A 21,759-nucleotide genomic window follows, 5' to 3' on the forward strand; every position below is an offset into this window, starting at 1 on the left:
ATTGGTTGCAAACTTAAATAATCAAATCACCTTCATCTAAAAATTCATGTTTTAATCATGTAAGACTGGAAAAAAAGTGAGGACTGGCACACACTTCGTTTACTGTTACTGAGACTTTAATAGTATCAAACTATTATTTGGACAGATGTAACATTACTATATGCAAAACCACTCATAAACAAGTAATAACATGCTTTGCTTTTCAGAAAAGAAAGCTAAAGCTTGTCTCCTCAGAAAAGGGATGTATTTTTGTACTTTCAGTTGGAGTTACGGGCAAGCGGGTGCAATGTGGAAGAGACTAATAAGGTGAGACATTAAGACAGGATTAGGCTGTTTCACTGTTAGTAAAAACTAGGTGACCATGAAGTCTAAAGCTAATAGTGATATATACCTCTTAACCGGATTTTAAAATCTAAAATAGCATTTTAGAATAGCCTTTAGAAACATTTGTCTAAAGCGCCACGTCAGGCTCTGTGCTGACAGCTCAGAGCCTGGAGCCTGCTTCAGATTCTGTGTCTCCCTCTCTCTCTCACCCTCCCCCACTCAAACACTGTCTCTCTCTCAAGAATAAATAAACATTAAAAAATTTAAAAAAAAGAAACACTTGTCTAAAAGTAAACTCTAAGGAGTTCTCAATTCAGTGGGGCCTCAAGCAGAGTTTCTCATTCTTTTTTTTATTTAATGTTTTATTTATTTTAGAGAGAGAGAGTACAAGTGGGGAGGGGCAGAGAGATAGGGGAACAGAGGATCTGAAGCAGGCTCTGTGCTGACAACAGAGAGCTGGATGTGGGGCTCAAATCCATGAACCTGAGCCAAAGTCAGAAACTTAACTGACTAAGCTACCCAGAAGCCCCAGGGTTTCTCATTCTTGAGTGATCATAACTAATTTAAAAAGGAAAAAAAAATCCTATGAATTTATGTCCACAGAACTGTGGGGAATCACAGTGGAAATCTTGTTTAGAATTAAAAATTAAATACCGACACTCTGAGTGATAATTTGGCACCCCACAATACATAAAGACAAACACAAGGATGGATGCTAAAGCTGAGAAGCAGTGTCCTGTTGTACACGGTCATCTAAGGGACCCAAATTATGCTAATATTAATTTTAAAAATTATCACTGAAGCACCATAAAATTAAAGTTCTTTTAGAACTACAGTGGCCCATACAGGCACAAGAACAGACACTCAGATCAATGGAACAGAATAGAGAACCCAGAAATGGACCCACAAACATATGGCCAACTAATCTTTGACAAAGCAGGAAAGAATATCCAATGGAATAAAGACAATCTCTTCAGCAAGTGGTGCTGGGAAAACTGGACAGTGACACGCAGAAGAATGAACCTGGACCACTTTCTTGCACCATACACAAAAATAAACTCAAAATGGATGAAAGACCTCAATGTAAGACAGGAAGCCATCAAAATCCTTGAGGAGAAAGCAGGCAAAACCTCTTTGACCTTGGCCACAGCAACTTCTTACTCAACCCGTCTCCAGAGGCAAGGGAAACAAAAGCAAAAATGAACTATTGGGATCTCATCAAAATAAAAAGCTTCTACACAGCGAAGGAAAAATCAGCAAAACTAAAAGGCAACCAACAGAATGGGAGAAGATATTTGCAAATGACATATCAGATAAAGGGTTAGTATCCAAATCTATCAAGAACTTCTCAAACTCAACACCCAAAACACAAATAATCCAGTGAAGAAATGGGCAAAAGACATGAATAGACATTTCTCCAAAGAAGACATCCAGATGGCCAACCGACACATGAAAAAATGCTCAACATCACTCATCATCTGGGAAATACAAATCAAAACCACAAGGAGATACCACCTCACACCTGTCAGAATGGCTAACATTAACAACTCAGGCAACAACAGATGTTGGCGAGGATGCGGAAAAAGAGGATCTCTTTTGTGCTGCTGGTGGAAATGCAAGCTGGTGCAGCCACTCTGGAAAACAGTATGGAGGTTCCTCAAAAAATTAAAAATAAAACTACCCTATGACCCAGGAGTTCCACTACTAGGAATTTACCCAAAGGATACAGGAATGCTGATTCATAAGGTCACACATACCCCAATGTTTACAGCACTGCTATCAACAATAGCCAAAGTATGGAAAGAGCCCAAATGTCTACCAATGGATGAATGGATAAAGAAGATGTGGTATATATATATACAATGGAGTATTACTCAGCAATCAAAAAGAATGAAATCTTGCCATTTGCAACTACGTGGATGGAACTAGAGGCTATTATGCTAAGCAAAATAAGTCAGTCAGAGAAAGAGAAATATCATATGACTTCACTCATATGAAGACTTTAAGATACAAAACAGATGAACATAATGGAAGGGAAGCAAAAATAATATAAAAACAGGGAGGGGGACAAAAACATAAGAGACTCTTAAATATGGAAAACAGAGGGTTGCTGGAGGGGTTGTGGGAAGGGAGACAGGCTAAAAGGGCAAGGGGCATTAAGGAATCTACTCCAGAAATCATTGTTACACTATATGCTAACTTGGATGTAAATTAAAAAAATAAATTAAATAGAAATTAGAAAAAAAAAAAAAAAAAGAACTATGGTGGCCCCTGAAACTTCATCTACATGTTTCAGTCTGAGTAACACTTGCCTTATAGACAACTATTTGTTTAAAAAATTTTTTTTAATAAAATCCTGTTCTTGGGGCACCTGGGTGACTCAGTTGGTTGAGCATCTGACCTCTGCTCAGGTCATGATCTCGCAGTTTGTGAGTTTGTGTCCCACCTCGGGCTCCATGCTGACAGCTCAGAGCCTCGAGCCTGCTCTGTATTCTGTGCCTCCCTCGCTCTCTGCCCCTCCCCTGCTCATGCTCTGTCTCTCAAAAATAAACAAACATTAAAAAAATTAAAAAATAAATAAAATAAAATACTGTTCTTAACTTGGGGCCCAGGACCAATGGAAGAAATTCTTAGCGTTCAGAGAATCTGTGAACTTGGATGACAAAAAAGTTGTATCTTTGCTTTTACTATCCTTAACTAAAATGGAGCAATTGTATCAATAGTACCTGTGTCTTTGTCACCAATAGAAATCACAGATAATATTCTAAATATTACAATGGTTACAGGTATCTCAAAAATATCACTTATGCTTATTACTTCTTCAAAATTGTGATGGGCATCAGACTCACTGCTAGATCATCGATCTTAATGTGTTAACAAACATGAATTACACAAACATAGGTCAAATTTGTTCAATATTTTAGTAAATGTATTTCAATATGTCCTTTCCTTCACAATTTTGTATTTGTATGTATTCATTTAAAAGCATTATCCTAAAAAATAATAAAAACATTTTAAAAAAGCATTATTCTGACAAATGGTTCATGGCACAAAAGGGGAAAAGAATTCTTATACTAGGATATCCCCAGAATTGGCAAGTGCCTTCCGTTCCTTTTTCTTTTCAATATTAGCCTCTACGTGTAAAATTTTAACAAATAAGCACTGAGTAATGTATAGAAGTTTTGAATCACTATATTGTAAACCTGAAACTAACGTATAACACTGTATGTTAATTATACTGGATTAAAAAATTTTTTAATCTAACAATAGAAATAATGTACCTCACGGGCTATTTTTTTCTGTTTCTTCTTTAATTAAAAAGATAAAATTGTCACAAAATTCACGTAAAAACAGGTTCTTCATCAAAAACAAATAAACCATGACATTCATGCACACTATGTAAGCTTGTCTCATTTAAATAGCATCAATGATAAATTATGCCTAATGTTTTAAAAGAAAAATAACTACAGAAATGTTATTAAGAAAGATGGTATGAATATGCCTACAGTACAGACTAGACTTTTGATCAGTTTCCTGTCCTCTTCTTTGATGGGCTCTTCTGATTTAAGTCTGAGATCTCCACGTTCATCTTAAGCTATGAAGAACTAACTGGCATAGGACATACTTGAAAAATTCTAAGTGGGAGGTTGTGGATCATAGTGTGTCTGATACTCAGGAGCATATTGAACTTGTGAGTAGAATGCACACCATTCACCAACTGCAACTGACTTTTAGTCTGCTGTTACAAATACAAGAAATATAAAGTGGTTTATGAGGCAACAAATATGGCGGGTAATTTTCTGGAGTAGGCAGGAGAAAAACCTGGATTCTAGGTTTACCACTAGTAACAGAGGTCACTGCTAGCATGTCAATTAGTCCCCGAGGGTCTCCATTATCTGAAAATGGATTACCTTTAAGTTTACTTCAAAAATCCTATGATCCTATTAGAATGGCACTGTTATATTTAAAATGCATTTTCATAAGAATTTCTTACTTTGCATAGGTAATACTCAAATCCATTAGAAATGTATATCTAATTGTGTCCATTGTAGGGACTATTATATCTTGAATCTTGACATGTTTTTCTCCTAGATAAGCACTTTTAATTAATTCATTCCAGTGGACCCAGCGACCTCGGTTTTTCAACTACAAGAGAACATAAGTTTTAAAATAGAATCATGCACTTGATATCTGAAAGTCTCTTTTTAACATACTGTTATCATATTCGCTTTTAAAAACCCTAGTCTATCATAATAAAAACTTTCTGTAAGAATAATTCATCTAAAATAACATGACATTTTATAGTCATGAAGTAGATTAATAAACACCTATGAATCCACCACCCTATTTAAGAAACACACATTTATCTTTGGATTAATTATCCCCCTGCTTCAGTGCTATGGCTGGCATTGAAAAATCTTTTCCTGTTTTCCAGCAAATTGTGTATGTATATGGTATGTGTCTGGATGGTGGTAATTTTCCAAGTTTGAGTGTATATGTCTTTAGTAATTCATATTCTTATTTTTTTTAGGTTTTAGCTTTTATTTTTATCAAAGTTACATATGCACATATTTTAGAGTTAAAACTTTTACAAAGGTTAAGAAAAAGAGCAGTTTCCCACTCTCGTTTTCTCCTCTCCAGTAGCAACTACCTCTGCCTCTTTAAGCTGGACATTTTGGGATTCACCTCCAACTCAAAGAATCTAATTGTGTGATCATCTCTTGATTTTTTAGTTTTAGAGATTTTTTTTTTTCACTTCCCACTATGACTAATGAAGATGAAACTCTCTCTCTCTCTCTCTCTCTCTCTCTCTCTGGCCATATTCTTAAAATTCTATATTAGCATGGTGTTGGGGAAAGATTTCCACACTAGTAGTCAGGAGAGCTGGATTCAAGTCCTGGCTCTGCTAGCCACTCACCTTTCTAGGCATGCTTCTCTATCTATAAATCCCGAGATTTAGTTAAAGTTGTAACAAAGCCCTCCACAGATCGTATGTCTCTGAAGTAAAATTTGCATGAATCAAATGATTATTCAGGTGCTTGCTGTTTAAAAGAATCTTTTTGCAAATTATTATTTTTTAATGTCCATTTATCCTTGAGAGAGGAAGAGAGAGAGCAAGTGTTTGGGGAAGAGGCAGAGAGAGAGAGAGAGAAAGAATCCCAAGCAGGCTCCACACTGTCAGCACAGAGTCTGATGTGGGGCTCAAACTCATGACCTGTGAGATCATGACGTGAGCCAAAATCAAGACTCAGACACTTAACCGACTGAGCCACCCAGGCAACCCGTAAATTATTATTTTTAAGTGGAGAAAATATATTTAACTTAAATCTGAAATTATAAAATATCTTTAAAGAAAGTTATCTACACTGTCCACAAGTTAAAGGAGGAGAAGCTAAAGAGAAGGGACTAAAACACCAACCACAGGGGTCAAAACAACTGGGAACCCAGTTTTGCCTGCTGACCCAAGACTTTGTGTTTTGTAACTTACCATACCAAGTATTTTATATCATACCTCATACATGTAGTCATAGACTAGGCCTTTTTCATCAAAGTGGCATTCCCATTTACCCACAGAGTCTGGCACCGGGTTGTTTACGTCTCTTCCCATTATGATTAACCGTAGGAAGTTGTCAAAAACAATCCGACCCTCTGTATCACAACTCCCTCCAACGGACCAAATCAAAGAAAATACGAAGGAAGCCTGTTGGTTAAAAAATTGTTTTAATTTAAACTAATAATTTAAAATAAATTTCTCACAAATTAACTAAAATTTTACATATTAAGGAGGCCTGGTTAACATATTTAGAAAGGGTCAGATGTCCAGGTAAAGTGGAATGGAGCACAGTTAAGTCACAGAGAGCGTTATTTCTCTAGCACTATCTATCTAAATTTAAAATGTCCATGCCAAGTGATCTAGGAATTTCTCTTTTAGGAGTTTATCCTTGAATATATTACCACCTGTCAAAATGATGTATACATAAGAATATTTACTGCAGCACTGCTGGTGACAGCCAAAGATAAGGAGCGACCCAAATGTTCTTCAATAGGGCTCTATTTAATTGGATTATGCTATGCATATTGGAATACACGCAGCTGTTTAAAAAGGTAACTCAATAAGTATACGGATACGGACAATCTCTAAGGTATATTGTGAGAAAAGGTACAAATCTGCATGCATAGTATGTTAACATGTATAAAACATGTATTCACATAAAAGAGAGTATGGATCAAATACCTCCGGCAGGCTACTTAAGGCAGGTAATGGTATTTGCCTTGAGAATGGCTAGGGCACTAGTATGGATAGAAAACCTGCTTTTGCCTTTTGAATTTTACTCTAGGTACATGCCTTATCTAGTTTAAAAATCTATCAAATTTATATATATTTTCAAGAGAAAAATTTTAACCAGGTATCAATTTATAGTAGTCTTTTTTTTTTTTTTTTGAGGGGGAGGCAGAGGGAGAGGGAGAGGAGGCGGGGGAGGGGAGGAGGGGGAGGGAGGGAGGGAGAGAGAGAGAGTGGGAGAGAGAGAGTGGGAGAGAGAGAGAGAGAATATATCTTAAGTAGTCTCCATACTCAGCACAGAGCCAGACTTGGGGCCAGATCTCACGACTGTGAGATCACGACCCGAGCCAAAATAGTCAGATCCTTAACTGACTGAGCCACCCAGGCACCCCAATTTATATTAGTCTTTAAAAATTATTTTAAACCATTAAAAAAAAATAGAGGGAATTTAGGCTTACCAACAGAATAAAACTTTTAAAAAATGTGTATATATATATATGCACACACACATACACATATATACACATATACATACATATATACATATACATATATACCATGAAGGTTATACAGGTGAGCTATTCATAAAATACTTTTAATTTATAAGCAGGTAACATTGATAGGTATGGAACAATATTAAAAACTAGTTCTGTAAAAGGCAGTTTCAAACTTTGGGAGACAAAAGGGGATACAAATAAATTATGCTTCAAACATGTCTGTTCTATTTCTTCTAATAAAGGTGAAAGGAGAGGAGGAAAGGAGGGGAAGCTGAGCAGGAAACCCTGGAATGTGAGGTGATGGAGGTAGAAGATTTTCTGTGGCAACGAGCTGAAGGGAAAGCAATGGAAGGGAACCACTCTTACCACAGAGCAGAAGAGAAGGTAGACTCAGTAGAGAAGATGAAGGTATTTCCAAATAAGGTGCCAAATGGTATGAAAGCACAGAGCAGGGAAGAGAACAAAACCTATTCCCTTGGCTCCCTCAGAGTCCTGTTCCTTGGCCTTCTCTGCCTCCTCCCTAACTACGTTCTCTATGGATCCTGCTGGCCTCACCCCCACTAGCTGGATGCCTATTTCTGGTCTCTTAGAACCAGCTTGTAGCAGCCTACATCCTGGCTTCACCTTAAGACAAAATTAATTCACTAAATTGATACTGGGTTAGTATTAAGTCACCGTATTGTTTATCAAATTATGATCTTTCATAAGAATAGGATAGTTTGGGTTCATTTGGGCATATGTTACTTTCTTTAAAATGTTTTTTTTTTTAGTTGGAATACCAGGTCAGGGCAACTTCATTATTATCTTCAGTTATTCTTTCGGTGTTCACCAAAAAAATAGTTCTGGATCTTATAATGCCTTCCTCAGTACAATGATCATTTCCAGAGGCACATTTGATTCTGTGAATAAAAATCCCATTAAGTATAAAACCTACCATAATCCAAACACGAATATGTTTGCTTGTAGGATCATTTTCCAGCACGTCACAGAGTAGTACTTCAAAGAGGCGTGTAAGAGATACAACCACATTGCTATCACTTGTAGGAATCAGTTCCTGCAAAGTGAAAAGGATAAGATACTTTGACTTCATCTTACTTGGAGAATAAAAAATGATAAATAATTCATTTAAAAATTCCTCACACCAGTCAAAATAAGTAGTATCAAAAAGGATAAGAAATGACAAGTGTTGGCAAGAATGTGGGGAAAAGGGAACCCTTACACACTGTTGGTAAGAATGTAACCTGGTGTAACTGCTCTGGAAAACAGCGTGGAGGTTCCTGAAAAAATTAAAAATAGAACTATCATCTGATCCAGTAATTCCACTTCTGGGTATTTACCCAAAGGAAATGAAAACACCAATTCAAAAAGCACAGCTATGTTTATTGCAGTATTGTTTACAATAGACAAGAAATGGAAGCAACCCTAGTGTCCAGATGAATGGAAGATGTGTGGGATATATACAATGGAGTGTTACTCAGCCATGAAAAGGAATCAAATCTTGCCATTTGCAACAACATGGATGGACCTACAGGGTAGTATACTAAATGAAATAAGTCAGACAGAAAAAGACAAATGATTTCACTCATATGTGGACTCTTAAAAAACAAATGAACAAACAACAACAAGATAGAAACACTTCATTGAATGTAGAGAAAAAACCGGTGGTTGCTAGAGCGGAGGGGGGTGGGAGGGTAGGCAAAACAGTGAAGGGGATTAAAAATAATACAATCAAAACTGATAAAAGTACATATGGTTTTTATAATATTTAAACCGTAAAGAATTTAAACTGTAGGCATGACAAAAACATCTCTCAGAGATCTTAGCTTATCCTATTACACAATTGTACATAATATACTCTTATTCTAAATTCTCTGAGAAATGAAATCTAGACACTATAAGAAAATAAAGTGTTCTCAGGATAGCAGAAATGAAGTCTCTAACAGCCATTCATTCATTTTTTTCAACAAATATTTATGAAAAACATACTATACCTATATATCAAGCTAGGAGATATGCAAATAAAATGCAAGATCCCTGAAAAAGACTGATATTGAAATTAAGTAGACAAAAAATAATATGATGTAATAATGACGTGACAGAGGAAGTCCCAGGAAAGTGTGGGTGGGGGAAGACACTAGAGCACTTGGATTAGCCCAGATCCAGGGAATAGGATAAAAAGGGAAATTAGGAGAGGAGTAATTCAAGGAAGGCTTCCCAGATAAAGGATTAGCTGCGCTAAATTTGGAAGGAAAATGTCAGTTAGCCAGGTGCAGAGGGGAAGGATATTCAAGGCAGGGGAACTACACATACGCAGAAATGGAGGTGTAAGCAGACCTGGAGTGTTAGGAAGATTCCGTGGGATGTAAGAATAGAGTGTAAAAGAAGAATGACAAGAAGTAAGTCTTGAGAAGCAGACAGAGGTCACATCCTGAAAGGTTTTAAAGGCTGTGTGTAAGGATCTCCTGAGAAGAGGAAGAGGGTTCCAATAGAGGGTAAGTACAGGAGTTCACTGAATGAATTTGTGTTTTGGAATCTTCATTCTGGTAGTAGGATATAGTCGGAACCAGAGCAGCTCTATTATATTGATTCAGGCAAGAAATTATGAAGGTCAGGACTGAGGCTACCATACAAGGAAGGAGGGATGGTCAGAGGAACCTGGATGGAAAGGAGAGGACAGATATAAAAGTTAGCAAGGACAGAAAAATCAATAGATCCTGGGGACTAACTAGAAGTGGAAACTATGGGAATAAATTATGAAAAAATCTATTATTCATTAGAAAGATGGAGCCTACTTTGTATTATTTGCAGCATATAGTATTAGAGTTTGTTTTTTGTTTTTGCTTTAGATTTTAAGTAATCTCTACACCCAATGTGAGGCTCGAACTCACAACCCCAAGACCAAGAGTTGCATGCTTCACCAACTGAAGCATTCAAGTTTTAAAATTTAAAAAACTGAAAAATGACTTTATATTTTCTCTATGAAGACACTGCACAAAATTTTCATAAAGTGGAATTCATTTTTTTCTTGTGCACAGAGTATTTTTCTTATCTCTAAAGTTGTATTTTAGGATGAAAAAAATCTACTGCAAACCCCATTTCCCTTCTCAATATCAATATATTAGCTTATGTGTAAGTAACTAATGTGTGGTGAGTGTATGTGTGTAGTAGGTTGAATCCCCGAAAAGAGAGGCCCACGTGCTAATCCCAGCAACCCATGAATGCGATCTTATTTGGAGAAAGGGTCTTGGAAGACATAAAGATCTCAAGATGAGGAGATCATTCTGGAGTATCTGACCCTAAATCCTTACAATAGTCACACAGTAAAGAGACAGAGTAGAGGCCAGGAGAACATGAGGGAAGAGACTGGAATAATGCAGCCAGAAGCCAAGGAATGCTTTGAGCCAAAAGGAGCTGGAAGAGGTAATAAAGATTCTCCCTTGGAGCTTCCAGAGGAAGCTTGGCCCTGCCAACATCTTGATTTCAAACTTCTAGCCCCAGGACTGTGGCAGAATAAATTTCTGTTGCTTTAAACCACCAAGTTTATGGTAATTTGTTACGACAGCCCTGAGAAACTAATACAATATATAAAGTTTTCTCATAAAATACTAAATATACATGTGAGTTTTAAAGTCACATATTTAAAATACCTTGAAAATATGGAAAACGATTGGGAATTTTAAAGCTTTAGTTACTACAGTTTTATCCAAAGAGTTTAGCAGGAATAAATTTTACCTCTGGGTTTATTCAGGTATAACTTGAGCACTATAAAACCAAAGGTGGATATTACTATAATGGTGGTGGGTAAATCACTTTTAAATTCTGCTATAAAAGTTAAAAGATAAAAGTATTAAAGTAACTATAAATTATGTTAATGGATATGTAATATAAATAGATGCTAATTGAGACATCAGTAGGGAAGGAGGTAAAGTGGAGAGTTCTTGAATACAAATGAAGATAAGTTATTAGCTTAAAAGAGACTGTTATAGGGGCGCCTGGGTGGCGCAGTCGGTTAAGCTTCGGACTTCAGCCAGGTCACGATCTCGCGGTACGTGAGTTCGAGCCCCGCGTCAGGCTCTGGGCTGATGGCTCGGAGCCTGGAGCCTGTTTCCGATTCTGTGTCTCCCTCTCTCTCTGTCCCTCCCCCGTTCATGCTCTGTCTCTCTCTGTCCCAAAAATAAATAAACGTTGAAAAAAAAAAAAAAAGAGACTGTTATAACTATAAGATATTTTATATAAGCCCCTTAGAACTACTAAGAAAATACCTATAGAAGTCACACACACAAAAAAAAGAATCAAAACCTATCAATACAAAACAACCCAATGAAACACCAAGGAAGACATCAAAAGAGAAAAGAAACAAACGAAAAAACACAAACAAACCCAAGACAAACAGAAAACAGTTAACAAAATAGCAATAGCAAATCCCTCCCTATCAAAATTACTTTAAATGTAAACATATTAAACTCCCCCAACTAAAAAGATAGAGCAGCTGAATGGATAAAAAAACAAAAACAAAAAACAAAAAAAACACCAAGATCCAGGGGCGCCTGGGTGGTTCAGTCAGTTAAGTATCTAACTTCGGCTCAGGTTATGATCTCAGGGTTCGTGAGTTCGAGCCCAGTGTTGTGCTCTGTGCTGACAGCTCAGAGCCTGAAACTGCTTCGGATTCTGTGTCTCCTCCTCTCTCTGCCCCTCCCCTGCTCGCACTCGCTCTCTCTCTCTCTCTCTCTCAAAAATAAATAAATAACATTTAAAAAATCAAGATCCAACTGTATGCTGCCTAGAAGAAATACATAGGCTGAAAGTGAAGGAATAGGAAAAGATACTCCATGAAAATGGTAACCAACAGAAATCACGAGGGGCTATATTCGTATCATAGTAGACTTTAAGCAAACCTGTCTCTAGAGACAAAGAATGTCATAATGACGGAAGTTCAATTCAACAGGAAGATAAAACTATTTTAAATATATATGCACCCAACATCAGAGCACCTAGGTATATAAAATAAATATTGACAGATCCGGTGGCACCTGGGTGGCTCAGTTGGTTGAGCATCTGACTCTTGGTTTTGGCTCAGGTCATGATCTCATGATTCATGAGTTTGAGCCTCATGTGGGGTTCTGTGCTGATGGTGCTGAGCCTGCTTGGTATTCTCTCTCTCTCCCTCTCTTTCTGCCCCTCCCCCCTCTCTCAAAATAAATAAATAAAAACTTTAAAAAACTATTAAAAATATTGAAAGATCTGAAAGGAGAAATTGATGGCAATATAAAAATGGTAGTGGATTTCAATATCCCACTTTCAATAAGGTATAGAATATCTAGACAGAAATTCAGAAAAGAAACAGTAGATTTGAACCACACTAGATCAAATGGACCTAAGAAATACATGTAGAACTGTTCACCCAACAGTAGAAGGATACGTATTCTTTCTCAAGCTCACATGGAATATTCTCCAGGACAGACCCCATGTTAGGTCACAAAACAAGTCAACAAATTTAAGATTAAAATTATATCAAATATCTTTTCTGACCCCAATGGAATAAAACTAGAAATCAGTAACCACAAGAAAATGGGAAAATTCACAAATACACATGTAAAAAAGATGGTCTTAAACAACTACTGAGTCCAAGGGGAAATGAAAAGGAAAATAAAAAAATATCTTGAGACAAATGAAACACAACATACCAAAACTCGTGAGATGCATCAAAAGCAGTACTAAGAGGGAAGTTTATAACAATGAATGTTTATATTAAAAAAGAAATCTCGGGGCACCTGGGTGGCTCAGTCTGTTAAGCATCACGACTTCAGCTCAGGTCCTGATCTCACAGTTTATGAGTTTGAGCCCACTTCGAATTCTGTGTCTTCCTCTCTCTCTGTCCCTCCCTGCCCCTGCTCATACTCTGTCTCTCTCTCTCTTAAAGATAAATAAACATTAAAAAATAAAAATAAAATAAAATAAATAAAAAAGAAATCTCAAATAAACAACCTAACTTAAACCCCAAAGAACTAGAAAAAGAACAAACTAAACCCATTGTTAGCATAATGAAACAAATGAGATCAGAACAGAAATAAATGAAATAGAGAATAGAAAAACAATAGAAAAAAAGTCAAAACGAAGAGTTGCTTTTTTTGAAAATATAAATAAAAACAATAAACTCTTAGCTAGACTAAGAATAAAACAAAGACTCAAATAAGTAAAATCAGAAATCAAAGAGAAAGCACACAACGACTGCCTCAGAAATAAAAAGGATCATCAAGGGATAATTATGGATGATTATATACAAATAAGTTGGATAACTTGGAGGACATAGATAAATTCCTAGAAATATACAACCTGCCAAGACTGAATCAAGAAGAATAGGAAGCCTGAACATATCAGTAACAGAGATTGAAGTTGTAATGAAAAACTTCCCAGAGAAAAGTTCAGATGACTTCACAGCTGAATTCTACCAAACATTCAAAGAATACAATCCTTCTTAAACTCTTGCAAAAATTAGAAGTAGAGGAAATACTTCCAAACTCATTCTATGAGGCTAGAATCACCATGATACTAAAACCAGATGAAGCTACCACAAGAAAAGAAAATTATAGGCCAATATCTCTGATGAACATAGAGGCAAAAGTCCTCAATAAAATACTAGCAAGCTGAATTCAACACACCAAAAAGATTACATACTATAGCCAAGTGGGATTTATCCCTGGATGCAAGAGATATGCAAATTAATCAATGTGATACACTGCATTAACAGAATGAAGGACAAAAATCCCATTCTCAACTCAATAGATTCAGAAAGAGCATTTGACAAAGTTTAACATCCATTTCTGATAAAAACTCTCAACAAAATAGATATAAAGGGAAATCTCTGCAATGAAATAGAGGACATTTATGAAAAGCCCACAGTTAAATCATAATCCATGGCATAAAACTGAGAGCTCTTCTGCTAAGATCTGGTGTGAGGCAAGGATGCTCACTCCCACCACTTCTTTTCAACAAGAAGTACTAACTAGAGCAATTAGACAACAAAATAAAGGGCATCCAAATCAGAAAAGAAGTAAAATGATCTCTATTTGCAGATGACATGTCCTTATACATAGAAAACCCTAAAGACCACATACAAAAAAATACCTTTTAAAACAAACTAACTCAGTAAAGCTACAGGATGAAAAATCATTTGGGAAAAAAAAATCAGTTGCATTTGTTTATACCACCAATGATCTATCTGGCAAGGAAATCAGGAGAACAATCTGACTTATGATAGCATCACAAAGAATATAATACTTAGGAATAAATTTAACCAGGAACATGAAATATCTGTACATTGAAAACTATAAAACATTAATGAAAGAGATTGAAGAAGACACAAATAAATGGAAAAGTATCCTGTGCTCATAGACTAGAAAAATTGGCATTGTTAAAATGTCCATACTACCTAAAGGGATCTACAGATTCAAAGTAATTCCTATCAAAATTCCAATGGCAGGGGCACCTGGGTGGCTCAGTTGGTTAAGCGTCCAACTTCGGCTCAGGTCATGATCTCGCGGTTCATGAGTTTGAGCCCTGTGATGGGCTCTGTGCTGACAGCTCAAGAGCCTGGAGCCAGCCTCAAATTCTGTGTCTTCTGCTCTTTCGGCCCCTCTCCCCACTTACACTCTGTCTCTCTCAAAAATAAATGAACGCTAAAATTCCTATGGCAAAAATAAAAAAAAAAAATTCTAAAATTTGTGTGGAACCACCAAAGACTCTATCTAAACAGCCAAAATAATATTAAGAAAGAAGAAAAGAGTTGAAAGCATCACAATTCCTGATTTCAAATTATATTACAAAGCTCCAGTGATCAAAACAATATGGTACTGGCATAAAAACAGACATATAAACCAATGGAACAGAATAGCAAATCCAAAATAAATCCAAGCATAGAGTCAACTGATCTTTAACAAGGGCAACAAGAAAACACAATGTGAAAAGGAAAGTTTCTTCAGTAAATGGTGTTCAGTAAAATGGATATCCACATATAAAAGAATGAAACTTTTATTATCTTACACCATACACAAAAATTAACTCAAAAGGGGCTCAAGACTGAAATGTAAAACCTTAAACCATTAAAATCCCAGAAGAAAACATAGGGGGAAAGCTCCTTCTTTTTTTAAGTTTATTTGTGTATTTATTTTGAGAGAGAGAGAGAAAGCACAAGTGGGGAAGGGGCAGAGAGAGGGAGGGAGAGATAGAGAGAATCCCAAGCAGGCTCCACACCACCAGTGCAGAGACCGATGCGGGGCATGAACTCACGAACTGTGAGATCATGACCTGAGCCAAAGTCAGACGCTTAACCTACTGAGCCACCTAGGCACCCTGGAAAAGCTCCTTTTTAAAAAAAAAAAAAAGAAAAAGTATTTCTTTAAATTCACATTAGCATACAATGTAGAATTGGTTTCAGGAGTAGAACGTAGTCATTCCTTACTTACATATAATACACAGTGTTCATCCCAACAAGTGCCCTCCTTAATGCCCATCCCCCCCACACACACACCCTCCAGCAATCTTAAGTTTGTTCTCTGTATTTAACAGCCTCTTATGGTTCGCCTCCCTTTTTTTCCTTCCCTTCCCCTGTGTTCATCTGTTTTGTTTCTTAGACTCCACTTGTCTTCCTCTGATTTATTTCACTTAGCATAATACAACTCTAATTCCATACATGGAATACACATATACACACATATATACATATACATACATACATACGTATACACATATACATATGTATATGTATATATATATATATATATCATCTTCTTTATCCATTCATCTATCTATGGACACTCGGGCCACTTCTATAATTTGGCGATTGTAGATAATGCTGCTATAAACTTCGGGGTGCATGTAACACTTCAAATTAGTATTTTTGTATCCTTTGGATAAATACTTAGTAGCACAATTGCTGGATTATAGGGTTACTTCTATTTTTTAACTTTTTGAGGAACTTCCATACTGTTTTCCAGAGTGGCTGCACCATTTTGCATTCCTACCAACGGTGCAAGAGGGTTCCCCTTTCTCCATATCCTCATCAACACCTGTTGTTTCTTGTGTTTTGAGTTTATTCTGACAGGTGTGAGGCGATATCTCATTGTAGTTTTGATTTGTATTTCCCTGATGATCAGCAATGTTGAATACCTTTTTATGTGTCTATGAGTCATCTGAATATCTTCTTTGAAAAAGTGTCTATTCATGTCTTCTGCCCATTTCTTTACTGGATTATTTTGTTTTTGGGTGTTGAGTTTGATAAGTTCTTTATAGATTTTGGATAGTAACCCCTTATCTGATATGTCATTTGCAAATATCTTCTCCCATTGTGTCAATTACCTTTTAGTTTTGTTGTTTCCTTTGCTATACAAAAGCTTTTTATCTTGAGTTCTTAGTTCATTTTTGCTTATATTCCCCTTGTCTCCGGAGACGTCTAGTAAGAGGTTGCTATAGGAAAGGTCGCAAAGAGGCAAAGAGGTTGCTGCCTGTTTTCTACTCTAGGATTTTGATGGTCTCCTGTCTTATGTTTAGGTCTTTCATCCATTTTGAATTTATTTTTGTGTGTGGTGAAAGAAAGTGGTCTAGTTTTATTCTTCTGCATGTTGCTGTTGTCCAGTTTTCCCAGCACTATTTGCTGAAGAGACTGTCTTTTTTCCATTGGATATTCTTTCCTGCTTTGTCAAAGATTAGTTGGCCATTCGTTTGTTGGTCCATTTCTGGGTTCTCTGTTCTGTTCCATTGATCTATGTACCTGCTTTTGTGCCAGTACCAAATTGTCTTGGTGATTACAGCTTTGTAAAACAGCTTAAAGTCCAGAACTGTGATGCCTCCAGCTTTGGTTTTCTTTTTCAACATTATATTGACTAGTCGGGGTCTTTTCTGGTTCCATACAAATTTTAGAATTGTTGGCATTTAGAATGCTGGTGCTATTTTGATAGGGATTGCATTGAATGTGTAGATCGCTTTGGGGAGTATAGACATTTTAACAATATTTGTCTTTAAAGTCTCCTTGACATTGGCCTTGGCAATGATTTTTTTGGATAAGACAAAAGCTCAGGCAACAAAAGCAAAAATAAAGTGGGACTACATCAAACTGAAAGTTTCTGCACGGTAAAGGAAATCATCAACAAAATGAAAAGGCAACCTATAAACTGAGGGGAAATATTTGCAAATTATATATCTGATAAGGGGTTAATATCAAAAATATATAAAAATTCATATAATATAAAAAAAGAACCCAAACAATCTAATTTAAAAATGGGCAAAGGACCTGAATAGACACTTTTCAGAGAAGACATGCCAATGGCTAACCAGGTATATGAGAAGGCACTTGACATCACAAATCATCAGAAAATGCAAATCGAAACCACAGTGAGATATCACCTCACACCTTTTAGGATGAGTAGAAAAATGAAAGGTGACAAGTGTTAGTGAGGATGTGGAGAAAAGAGAACCCTTGTGCATTGCTGGTGTGAATGTAAATTGGCACAGTCACTGTGGAAAACAGTATGAAAGATCCTCAAAAAACTAAAAATAGAATGTTTAATCTAGCATTCCCTCTTCAGGACATGAAATCAGTACCTTAACTATATACCTGATATTAGTTGGAAGATGGCAGTGTAGGAGGATGTTGGGCTCACCTCGTCCTGCTGATTGCTTAGATTCCACCCACATCTGCCTAAATAACCCAGAAAACCACCAGAAGACTAGCAGAACGGACTCTCCGGAGCCAAGCATGGACAAGAGGCCCAAGAAAGAGGGTAGGAGGGGCGAAGAGGTGGTGCGCACTACATGGACTGGTGCGAGGGAGCTGGGGCTGTGGAGAGGCAACCAGCCTGGCAAGGCAGAGCCCCCGAGTCTGGCCTGAAAAAGTGGAGGGGCCAGACGGAGTGTGTTGTGACAGCCAGCGGGACTTAACATCTGGAATGTTATAAGTCAACAGCTCTGCTCTCAGAGAGCTGGGAGGGCGAGAGGACACCTGGAGGGAGAGTTGTGAACCCCAGAAAACAGAGCTCAGCTTGGCAGGGAATGAAGGCGCTGGCAAGTGCCGTATCCCTCTCTCATCCCCCAGCTCCCCTCACAGAGCTTGCTTGCACTGCGCAAACACCCAATGCTGTGCTTCTGTGGATCCATCCCTCCAACGGGTCTGCCTCCCTCTGGGTGCTGCAGGGCTCCTCCTGCAGGGGACCACTGACAGCAAAGCAAGCTAAGCCTGCCCCTCCCGCCCCTGTGCACCTTGTGGATCCACCCCAGCTAATATACCAGATCCCACTGAAGCAGCACCACAAGCCTGGCAGTGTGCAAGTAGCCCAGACAGGGGCCACACCACTCCACAGTGAGTCCTGCCCCTGGGAAAGGGGAAGATAAGGTACACAACAGCCTGACTGTGGCCCCAGTGGTGAGCTGGGGACAGACATCGGGTCTGACTGTGGTCCCACCCACCAACACAAGTTCTCCAGACAGCACAGGGGAAGTGCCCTGCAGTTCCACGCCACCCCAGGGACTACCCAAAATGACAAAACGGAAGAACTCTCCTCAAAAGAAACTCCAGGAAGTAGCAACAACTAACAAATTGATCAAAAACGATTTAAGCAATATAACAGAACAAGAATTTAAAATAATATTCATAAAATTAATTGCTGGGCTTGAAAAAAGTATAGAGGACATCTAAGAATCTATTGCTACAGAGATCAAGGGACTAAGAAATAGTCATGAGGGACTAAAAAATGGTATAAATGAGGTGCAAAATAAAATAGAGGCAGCCATAGCACGGATTGAAGAGGCGAAGAAGAGAATAGGTGAATTAGAAGATAAAATTATGGAAAAAGAGGAAGCTGAGAAAAAGAGAGATAAAAAAATCCAGGAGTACGAGGGGAGAATTAGAGAACTAAGTGATGCAATCAAATGGAACAATATCCGTATCATAGGAATTCCAGAAGAGGAAGAGAGAGGGAAAGGGGCTGAAGGTGTACTTGAACAAATCATAGCTGAGAACTTCCCTGATCTGGGGAAGGAAAAAGGCATTGAAATCCAAGAGGCACAGAGAACTCCCTTCAGACGTAATGTGAATTGATCTTCTGCATGACATATCATAGTGGAACTGGCAAAATACAAGGATAAAGAGAAAATTCTGAAAGCAGCTACAGATAAACATGCTCTAACTTACAAAGGGAGACCCATAAGAGTAGTGGCAGACCTATCTACTGAAACTTGGCAGGCCAGAAAGGAATGGCAGGAAATCTTCAATGTGATGAACAGAAAAAATATGCAGCTGAGAATCCTTTATCCAGCAGGTCTGTTATTCAGAATAGAAGGAGAGATAAAGGTGTTCCCAAACAAAAACTGAAGGAATTCATCACCACTAAACCAGCCCTACAAGAGCTCCTAAGGGGGATTCTGTGAGGAAAACGTTGCAAGGACCACAAAGTACCAGAGACACCACTACAAGCATGAAACCTACAGACATCACAATGACTCTAAACCCGTATCTTTCAATAATAACACTGAATGTAAATGGACTAAATGCTCCAACCAAAAGACATAGGGTATCAATGTACACAAAAACAAGACCCATCTATTTGCTGTCTACAAGAGACTCATTTTAGGCCTGAGGAAACATTCAGATTGAATGTGAGGGGATGGAGAACTATCTATCATGCTACTGGAAGTCAAAAGAAAGCTGGAGTAGCCATACTTATATCAAACAAACTAGACTTTAAATTAAAGGTGTAACAAGAGATGAAGAAGGGCATTATATAATAATTACAGGGTCTATCCATCAGGAAGAGCTAACAATTATAAATGTCTATGCACTGCATACAGGAGCCCCCAAATATATAAAACAAGTAATCACAAACATAAGCAACCTTATTGATAAGAATGTGGTAATTGCAGGGGACTTTAGTACTCCACTTAAAGCAATGGATAGATCATCTAGACACAGGATCAATAAAGAAACAGGGGCCCTGAATGATACATTGGATCAGATGGACTTGACAGATACGTTTAGAACTCTGCATCCCAAAGCAACAGAATATATTTTCTTCTCAAGTGCACATGGAACATTCTCCAAGATAGATCACATACTGGATCACAAAACAGACCTTCATAAGTATAAAAGAATTGAGATCATACCATGCACACTTTCAGACCACAATGCTATGAAACTTGAAATTAACCACAGGAAAAAGTCTGGAAAACCTCCAAAAGCATGGAGGTTAAAGAACACCCTACTAAAGAATGAATGGGTCAACCAGACAATTAGAGAAGAAATTAAAAAATATATGGAAACAAATGAAAATGAAAACAACAATCCAATCGCTTTTGGATGCAGCGAAGGCAGTCCTGAGAGGAAAATACCTTGCAATCCAGGCCTATCTCAAGAAACAAGAAAAATCCAAATACAAAATCTAACAACACACCTAAAGGAAATAGAAGCAGAACAGCAAAGACACCCCAAACCCAGCAGAAGAAGAGAAATAATAAAGATCAGAGCAGAAATAAACAATATAGAATCTAAAAAAAAACTGTAGAGCAGATCAACGAAACCAAGAGTTGTTTTTTTGAAAAAATAAACAAAATTGATAAATGTCTAGCCAGGCTTCTCAAAAAGAAAAGGGAGATGACCCAAATAGATAAAATCATGAATGAAAATGGAATTATTACAACCAATCCCTCAGAAATACAAGCAATTATCAGGGAATACTATGAAAAATTGTATGCCAACAAACTGGACAACCTGGAAGAAATGGACAAATTCCTAAGCACCCACACACTTCCAAAACTCAAACAGGAAGAAATAGAAAACTTGAACAGACCCGTAACCAGCGATGAAATTGAATCAGTTATCAAAAATCTCCCAACAAATAGGAGTCCAGGACCAGATGACTTCCCTGGAGAATTCTACCAGACATTTAAAGCAGAGATAACACCTATCCTTCTCAAGCTGTTCCAAAAAATAGAAAGGGAAGGAAAACTTCCAGACTCATTCTATGAAGCCAGCATTACTTTGATTCCTAAACCAGACAGAGACCCAGCAAAAAAAAAAAAAGAACTACAGGCCAATATCCCTGATGAATATGGATGCAAAAATTCTCAACAAGATACTAGCAAATCGAATTCAACAGCATATAGAAAGAATTATACACCATGATCAAGTGGGATTCATTCCTGGGCTGCAGGGCTGGTTCAACTTTCGCAAATCAATCAATGTGATAAATCACATTAATAAAAGAAAAGATAAGAACCATATGATCCTGTCAAACGATGCAGAAAAAGCATTGACAAAATCCAGCATCCTTTCTTAATAAAAACCCTCGAGAAAGTCAGGATAGAAGGAACATACTTAAACATCATATGAAAAGCCCACAGCTAATATCATCCTCAATGGGGAAAAACTGAGAGCTTTCCCCCTGAGACCAGGAACACGACAGGGATGTCCACTCTCACTGCTATTGTTTAACATAGTGTTGGAAGTGCTAGCATCAGCAATCAGACAACAAAAGGAAATCAAAGGCATCAAAATTGGCAAAGATGAAGTCAAGCTTTCACTTTTTGCAGATGACATGATACTATACATGGAAAACCCGATAGACTCCACCAAAAGTCTGCTAGAACTGCTACATGAATTCAGCAAAGTCA

At 37.5% G+C, this 21,759-nt stretch overlaps 1 protein-coding gene across 11 annotated transcripts in view; it reads right to left on the reverse strand.

The window, feature by feature from the left end:
- Window positions 1–21,759, reverse strand: part of DNAH12 (dynein axonemal heavy chain 12) — a 208,735-nt gene that overhangs the window by 109,110 nt on the left and 77,866 nt on the right. For all 11 annotated transcript variants that reach the window (XM_042929731.1, XM_042929730.1, XM_042929732.1 and 8 more), the window contains 3 exons: window positions 8,039–8,158; window positions 5,837–6,025; window positions 4,319–4,470 (listed from right to left, as the gene is read on the reverse strand). In XM_042929731.1, the coding sequence (XP_042785665.1) occupies window positions 4,319–4,470; window positions 5,837–6,025; window positions 8,039–8,158 (461 nt within the window). The remainder of the gene's footprint in view (window positions 1–4,318; window positions 4,471–5,836; window positions 6,026–8,038; window positions 8,159–21,759) is intronic.

The sequence above is a fragment of the Panthera leo genome, chromosome A2, assembly GCF_018350215.1.
Source record: "Panthera leo isolate Ple1 chromosome A2, P.leo_Ple1_pat1.1, whole genome shotgun sequence".
Lineage (NCBI taxonomy): Eukaryota > Metazoa > Chordata > Mammalia > Carnivora > Felidae > Panthera > Panthera leo.